Here is an 8815-nt window from a genome sequence, read left to right as displayed (position 1 = left end):
TGCTTTCATGCTCTGAGGCAGGCTTGGGTAGTATGGTGGGCCTTGACTGAGGACCTGGTCGTGCATTTTTTTTTAAAAAGATGCCTGCGTGATCCTCGGGCTTGGGTTCTCTACTAAAGGTTTTTAAGGTTCAACACAGTATCTTGGCTGTTTCCTTCGACTGGACTCTTCTAGACAGTGACCTCTGAAGTTGTGCCTGGAATCTGTTTTGGGGCATAGCTCCTACTGCCCCTATTACCACTGGGACCACTTTGGACTGCATTCTCCACATCTGGTCCAGTTGTCCCTGATGCTTCTCTGTTTTCTCATGCTCCTTATTCCCGATGTCTCTGTCCACTGTGATTGGTCTTCTGCTCCTTGTCAGCCACCACTGTGTCTGGTTGGTTGTCCAGCAACTCCTTGTCTGTCTGGAACCCACAAGACCTTTACTCTGTTGTTCCAAACCACCTTTGGTGGTGTTTTCTATTGGATTTGAGTCCATATGAGCACAGATGTTCCTGGACATTATCCCAGCCACTTGGTTGTGCCCCTGACTGTACACTATCCTGCTGCTATGTATTAGATAGTCTCTTAGTATTTAGACTCCAGGGCTCGCTGTGCTGTCCTGTAAGCTAGATATTTCAAGCCACTGGTAGAATGTCATCCACTTCCGCGAGCCATCTCAGGGGGGTCATCTTGCTGATATATAAGAGGATGAAATTCATCTTGGATTGTGGCACTCACTAATGCTTGCCATCACTCTTTCTGTTGCTCACACAGACTCAGTGAGTTAGACTTCAGGTGGAGACCATCCAGTGTAAGACGTTTTCATGGCTGATGGCTATTCCACCCCTGAATCTATATTTGCATCCACTCTTGCTGACTTAGGGGGTTGACATAATTTATAGAAGAAAGAATTTAAACGTTTACAAGGTTACAATGAAAAAATAATCACTGAAATAAAAATTCACTACTTTCCCAATAGTATTATCTCATCTGTCCTCACTTGAGCAACATCCCGTTCTTAATGCATTGGGTTTGATATGATGTTGGCCCACCCTTTGCAGCCATAACAGTTTCAACTCTTCCACAAGGTTGAGGAGTGTATTTCTGGGAACTTTTGACCACTCCTCCAGAAGAGTATTTTTGAGGTCAGACACTGATGTTGGACCAGAAGGCCTGGCTTACAGTCCCTTTTCTAATTCATCCCAAAGGTCTTCTTTCAGGTTTCAGTCAGGACTGTGTGCAGGCCAGTCAAGTTCTCCAACACCAGTCTCACGCATCCACGTTTTTATAGATCCTGCTTTGTAGACTGGAGCACATCCATGATGGAACAGGAAGGAGCCATCCCCTAACTGTTCCTACAAAACTGGGAGCATGAAATTGTCCAAAATGCCTTGGTATGTGAAGTATTAGGAGTTCATCTCAGTGGAACTAAGGAGCCGAACACACTCCTTGAAAACAACCCACAGCGTAATCCCCCCAAGGAATAGGATGTCAACCATCTCTGCTTAGTCAACAGGCTGACATCGCCCCTGTGCTCCTGATTGTGTTTCCTGCCTCTGAACTTCCTGGCTTTTTCTGGGCAGGTCGTTGCAGTGTCACGTAGAGCAGGGAGATGTCCATGAGAGTTGCCTGAATTCAATTTCAATTACATTCATTTTTATTTATATAGCGCCACATCACAACAGCAGTTGCCTCAAGGCGCTTTATATTGTACAGTAGATCGCACAATAATACATACAGAGAAAAACCCAACAATCACGTGACCTCCTGTGAGCAAGCACTTGGGCGACAGCGGGAAGGAAAAACTCCCTTTTAACAGGAAGAAATCTCCGGCAGAACCAGGTTCAGGGAGGGGCGGGGCCATCTGCTGTGACCGGTTGGGGTGAGAGAAGGAAGACAGGATAAAGACATGCTGTGGAAGAGTGACAGAGGTTAATAACAGATATGATTCAATGCAGAGAGGTCTGTTAATACATAGTGTGTGAAAAAGGTGACTGAAAAGAAAAAACTCAATGCATCATGGGAATTCCCCGGCAGCCTACGTCTACTGCAGCATAACTAAGGAAGGATTCAGGGTCACCTGATCCAGCCCTAACTATATGCTTTAGCAAAAAGTAAGGGTTAAAGCCTAATCTTAAAGGTAGAGATAGTGTCTGTCTTCTGAATCCAAACTGGAAGCTGGTTCCACAGAAGAGGGGCCTGAAAACTGAAGGCTCTGCCTCCCATTCTACTTTTAAATAATCTAGGAACAACAAGTAGGCCTGCAGAGCGAGAGCGAAGTGCTCTAATAGGGTGATATGGTACTACAAGGTCATTAACCCTGGAGAACCCATGGGGTCAAATTTGACCCCGCAGTTTCTCCAGGGTTAAGATAAGATGGGGCCTGATTATTTCAGACCTTGTATGTGAGGAGCAGGATTTTGAATTCTGGATTTAACAGGGAGCCAATGAAGGGAAGCCAATACAGGAGAAATCTGCTCTTGGTGCAGCATTTTGGATTAACTGAAGGCTTTTCAGGGAGTTTTTAGGACTTCCTGATAATAATGAATTACAGTAGTCCAGCCTGGAAGTAATAAATGCATGAACTAGTTTTTCAGCATCCCTCTGAGACAGGATATTTTTAATTTCAGAGATGTTGCACAAATGGAAGAAAGCAGTTGTTGGAGTCAAATTGTTAAATGTTGTCATTGTGTTACTTAAATTTGTAAGTCTTAGTTCAAGCAGCATGATCAAAGACATTCCTTTGTTTCTGACCACCTCCCCAGCCAGTTTGTTGGTGGGGGAGGCTATAGTGTTTTATTATGGGACATCCTATGTGAGGGTTCTGTTTTCTTGTTTAGTAAACTTCCAGCTTTATGACCCTTTTGTAGGCAGGAGGTCACACAAACGCACCCCAAAACACGCAGTGTTTTAACCTTTTGTGACCATAGGGGTTTTTTTTTTTTTACAATGAGTGGTGCTTGTGTTCTCAGAATAAAAGGCTGCAAGGAAGGCTGTTCATTTGAAGTTGGCTAGGAGACAGGTGAGGAGTGTTCAGCTCCAAGAGCCTGGTTCTGACCAGCTAGCAAGTAAAAACCCGGTTAAAGATATTTGTCTTGCTTCCTTGTCGTTAACGGGAATAAGTTTCTAAACCAGCGGGGCCTGTGGAAGCGCAGACCCAGCAGTCCTACATATTTGTTTAATATGAGCATTGAAGAACATGTCCTGGTCAAAAATGACTCCAAGGTTCCTCACAGTGTTACTGGAGGCCAAGGTAATGCCATCCAGAGTAAGAATCTGGTTAGATACCATATTTCTAAGATTTTCAGGGCAGAGTACAATAACCTCAGTTTGATCTGAATTAAGAAGCAGAAAGTTAGCGGCCATCCAGGTCTTTATGTCTTTAAGACATTCCTGCAGTTTAACTCATTGGTATGTGTTATCTGGCTTCATGGACAGATAGAGCTGGGTGTCATCTGCATAGCAGTGAAAATGTATGCTATGTCTTCTAATGATGCTGCCTAAGGGAAGCATGTATAATGTAAACAGAATTGGTCCTAGCACTGAACCCTGTGGAACTCCATAATTAACCTCAGTGTGTGAAGAGGACTCTCCATTTACATGCACAAACTGGAGTCTATTAGATAGATATGATACAAACCACTGCAGCACAGTACCTGTAATACCTACAGCATGTTCTAATCGCTCTAATAGGATATTATGGTCGACAGTATCGAACGCTGCACTGAGGTCTAGCAGGACAAGCACAGAGATGAGTCCACTGTCAGAGGCCATAAGAAGATCATTTGTAACCTTCACTAAAGCTGTTTCTGTGCTGTGATGAGCTCTGAAACCTGACTGAAACTCTTCCAATAAGCCTCTGCAGATGATCTGTTAGCTGTTTGACAACTACCCTTTCAAGGATGTTTGATATGAATGGAAGGTTGGAGATTGGCTTTTTAAGTAAAGGTTTAACTACAGCTAGCTTGAAGGCCTGTGGTACATAGCCGATCATTAGAGATAGGTTGATCATATTTAAGATTGAAGCATTAATTAATGGCAGGACTTCTTTGAGCAGTTTTGTAGGAATGGGGTCTAAAAGACACGTTGATGGTTTGGAGGAAGTAATTATTGAAGTTAACTCAGAAAGATCAATTGGAGAAAAAGAGTCTAACTCATAGGTGTGAAACTCTGGCCCGCGGGCCATATTTGGCCCGCAGCCTACTTACATTTGGCCCACGAAGCCATACCAAATTACTTTCAGAGCTGGCCTACTGGTATTATACAGCTAATATATATATTGTTTAGTATTAAGCTTTGCTTGTTCCATATTCAGTTTTTCAGCAAAACGTGTTTGAGTCCATAAGAAAAGATTCATTCTTATATCTGGAGGAATAAATATATATATTTATATATATATATATTTCAATAAATATTAACATTAGCCTGCGACTTTGTTCCAGTTTTGAATTTGGCCCACTGCGTATTTGAGTTTGACACCCCTGGTCTAACTTAACATCAATGGTACTGAAAGTAGCTGTAGATAATGTTACATCTGTGGGATGATTATTGGTAATTTTTTCTCTAATGATTAAATTGTTATTTGTGAAGAAGTTCATGAAGTCATTACTAATTAGCGTTAAAGGGATGGTTGGCTCAACAGAGCTCTGACTGTTTGTCAGCCTGGCTACAGAGCTGAAGAGAAACCTGGGGTTGTTCTTATTTTCTTCAATCAGTGACGAATAGTAAGATGTTCTGGCTTTGTGGAGGGCTTTCTTATAAAGCAGCAAACTATTTCTCCAGGCTAAATGATGATCTTCTAAATTTGTGACACGCCATTTCCTCTCCAGCTTACGAGTCATCTGCTTAATGCTAAGTGTTTGAGAATTATTCCACGGAGTCAGGTACTTCTGATTAGAGACTTTAGTTTTCACAGGAGCTACAGTATCCAGAGTCGTACGTAGTGAGGAGGTGAAATTATTAACAAGATAATCGACCTCTGTTGGAGTAGTGTTCAGATAGCTGCTCTGCTCTGTGTTGGTACAGGGCATTGAAGATGATAACAGTGGGTGGATTATATTCTTAAACTTAGTTACAGCGCTTTCAGAAAGACATCTACTGTGATGAAGTCTACTCTCCACTGCTGTGTAATCAATTATTGTAAATATATATGTTATCAGGAAATGATCAGAAAGCAGAGGGTTTTCAGGAAACACTGTTAAATGTTCAGTTTCTATGCCATATGTTAAAACAAGATCTAGAGTGTGATTAAAGTGGTGGGTGGGTTCTTTTACATTTTGAGAGAAGCCAATTGAGTCTAATAACAGATTAAATGCCATGTTGAGGCTGTCATTTTAGAATCTACATGGATGTTAAAATCACCCACAATAATTATTTTATCTGAGCTGAGAACTAAATCAGATAAAAAGTCTGAGAAATCAGACAGAAACTCTGTGTAAGGCCCAGGTGGACGATAGATGATAACAAGTAAGACTGGTTTCTGAGTTTCACAGCTGGGGTGGACGAGGCTAAGCATCAGGCTTTCAAATGAATTAAAAGTCTGTCTTGGTCTTTCATTAATTAATAGGCTGGTGTGAAAAATTGCTGCCACACCGCCCCCTCGGCCTGTGCTTCGAGGTTTCTGGTAGTTAGAATGACTCGGGGGTGTTGATTCATTTAAACTAACATAATCCTCCTGCTGCAACCAGGTTTCTGTAAGGCAGAGTAAATCGATTTGTTGATCAATTATTAAGTCATGTACTAACAGAGACTTGGAGGAGAGAGACCTAATATTTAATAATCCACATTTCACTGTTTTACTCTTTGGTACAGATGTGGATACTGTATTGTTCTTTCTTTGTGATTTTCTATGTTTAAGTTGTTTGTTGCTGGTTTTTAGTTTGTTTTTTGTCTGTTTGGGAGCTGACACAGTCTCTATGGAGATGGGTTTTTGGGGGGATAGCAGGAGGAGAGAAGCTGCAGAGAGGCGTGTAAGACTGCAACTCTGCTTCCTGGTCCCAACTCTGGATAGTCATATTTTTGGGGAATTTAATAAGTTTGTCCATATTTCTAGAAATGAGAGCTGCTCCATCCAAAGTGGGATGGATGCCGTCTCTCCTAACAAGACCAGGTTTCCTCCGGAAGGTTTGCCAATTATCTATGAAGCCCACATCGTTTCTGGGACACCACTCAGACAGCCAGCAATTTAAGGAGAACATGCGGCTAAACATGTCACTCCCGGTCTGATTGGGGAGGGGACCAGAGAAAACTACAGAGTCCCACATTGTTTTGGAAAAGTTGCACATTGATTCAATGGGTGGCTGTAGCTCAGGTGGCAGAGCAGGTCAGCCACTAATCAGAAGGTCGGTGGTTCGATCCCAGGCTGCCTCCTCGCTGCATGACAAATATCCTTGGGCAAGATACTAACCCCGTGTTTGCCTACTGGTGGTGGTCAGAGGGCCCGGTGGCGCCAGTGTCCGGCAGCCTCACCTCTGTCAGTGCGCCCCAGGGCAGCTGTGGCTACAATGTAGTTTGCCATCGCCAGTGTGTGAATGTGTGTGTGAATGGGTGAATGACTGAATGTAGTGTAAAGCGCTTTGGGGTCCTTAGGGACTAGAAAAGCGCTATACAAATGCAGGCCATTTACCAATATTGATTTTAGTGACCTCCAATTGGCGTAACCGGGTGTCATTACTGCCAATGTGAACTATGATTTTACTGAATTTACGTTTACCCGTAGCCAACAGTTTTACATTTCCCTCAATATTGCCTGCTCTGGCCCCAGGAAGACAATTGACTATGGTTGCTGGTGTCTCTAGCTTCGCATGTCTGAGAACAGAATCACCAATTACCAGAGTTTGACCCCCGGCGAGTGTGTCACCGAGTGGGTAAAACTGGTTAGACACATGAACAGGTTGGTGGTGTACCTGGGGCTTCTGTTTAGGACTATGCTTCCTCCTCACCGTCACCCAGCCGCCCTCTTTCCCCAGCTGCTTGGGGTCTGCCGGGAAACAGCTAGCGGGGCCTACGCTATCTTCGGCTGCACCAGCTACAGGGGCCTGGCTAGCTACGGGTGAATGAAGGGTGCGAAGCTGAGTCTCCAATTCAGTAATCCTGGCCTCCAGAGCTGCAAATATGCTACATTTGTTACAGATATCATTACTGCTAAAGGAGGCCGAGGAGTAACTAAACATCTGACACAATGAGCAGGAAAGTGCAGGAGGGACAGGTGAAGAGGCCATGCTGCTAGCGAGTCGGCTATGAGCTAAGCTAAGCTAGCGAAACAGTAAAAACACAGTGAGTGAATACTTTGGCTATATGTTAGGTAGTGAGTACACAGAAAGTGTATGAAAAAAGGATGTATCTAAAAGTTTTTATTTAATTTGCTAAGCAGATAAGCTACTCAAAAACACCACTGTGCTTGAGCAGGAACAGGAAGTGATATTCTACCGCAGAGAGAGCGAACCCCAAGTGACAGCACCACCAGGAGTCAAACTACTCTTGGTGTAGTTTGACTCTTTTTACTCCTTCTGATAAATCCCCACCATTCGCATTGTTTGTGCTAAAGTGAGCAGGCTTGTAACCAGAGTGAGGGGCAAAGAGTTTGTGTAGCTGTGGGGGTTAAGGCGTGCTGATCGCCTCATCTAAATATAACCATCTCATGGCTAGCTTACATGAGCATGGCCCCAGGCTCCTCTGATTTCCACGACACCTGATCCATAGGGCGCACACCAGGGCATGTGCTCCAAGCTACAGGAAAACATGTGGTGATTGAGTTTCACTGCTTCCAGCTGGCTGTTTTTGTGCCAGCTGCACACACTAGCATGCATATTAGTTGGAGACGAAGATAAAAAAAAAAAAAAGGAAATGCTTGCTGTGCTGGTGGAAAAACATGTCCAGACATGTCTGAATGTCACAATGAGGCTACACTCAGCCAAACCTCCATTCACATTTTAGGAATTTACACCAGACTTTTGAATCCTGTGACTCACACAAGTGAGTGGGACTGATGTCTATCCTGGTCTGTACTGGAAGAGTGCAAATCAGATTCTGATTGCATTTTCCAGTTTTAACATTTTTGTCCTGTCACTGTGATGTTGTTCATTTTGCAGCTGGAATTGACAAGCAGGCAATAAGACTGGTTGACTGTCCTAAGCTGTAACACAGATACATGGTGGTGCTAACTAATAGACTAATAAAATGGGAGAATTTCAGATATCAAAAAGTACAAACTTTTTGGGTGGGCCATACCACAAGGCACCAAAAGTGGTCACACCAATTTTAAAACTTAGTAAAAATCCAAATTAACGAGTTACTTAAAAAAAATGTTAGAGGAGTGAATGCATCAGCATGAGAATGAGTTTTTAAAGGTATGAACTTTACATTTGAAGTGTATGATCCTGATAAAAAAAACTCTGAAGAAAGAACCCAGAAGGAGCATCCAAGAGGTGACTACAGGTCCTGTTCACGAACTTCACATTAGAAGCTGTTAAAGACCAAAATAAACACTGGCCTTTTAGGAATGTTTGCTGATGCTCTGCAGAAACACAGCAGCTGCAGTGTCACACGAGCTCAAAGGTCAGAGTTTGATCCTTTTTGACACAACAGCAGCTCTTAACATGTGGCATCACTGACCATTTATGTTTATTCACTAATGAGGACAAGGTTGAGCCGAGTCTTTGACATAGCTGATTTTAAAGAGAGGAAAACAACTCAGCTTCTTCTCTGTGATATTAAAGTGGGTCAGACTGTGAAAACAAGTCAACACACTGTTTACTTGAAGCAGCAAATGATGAAAAAAGAATTCAGCAGCTGGTAGAAATCAGATCACATTTTCTTCACTTTTCTTAAT

The 8815-nt window shown here is 43.0% G+C and overlaps 1 protein-coding gene across 1 annotated transcript; it reads right to left on the bottom strand.

Moving 5' to 3' along the window:
- Window positions 1-314: 314 nt before the first annotated feature.
- LOC143419076 (uncharacterized) lies at window positions 315-7313 on the bottom strand. Its single transcript, XM_076885292.1, has 3 exons — window positions 6617-7313; window positions 5987-6280; window positions 315-403 (listed from the first exon to the last, which is right to left on the bottom strand). Exons 1-3 carry the CDS (start codon window positions 7203-7205, stop codon window positions 315-317), a joined length of 972 nt encoding a protein of 323 aa, XP_076741407.1. The 5' UTR covers window positions 7206-7313.
- Between the last annotated feature and the right edge of the window lie 1502 nt (window positions 7314-8815).

This window comes from Maylandia zebra, linkage group LG6 (genome assembly GCF_041146795.1).
Source record: "Maylandia zebra isolate NMK-2024a linkage group LG6, Mzebra_GT3a, whole genome shotgun sequence".
Lineage (NCBI taxonomy): Eukaryota > Metazoa > Chordata > Actinopteri > Cichliformes > Cichlidae > Maylandia > Maylandia zebra.
This window is presented reverse-complemented; position numbering and strand designations above follow the sequence as displayed.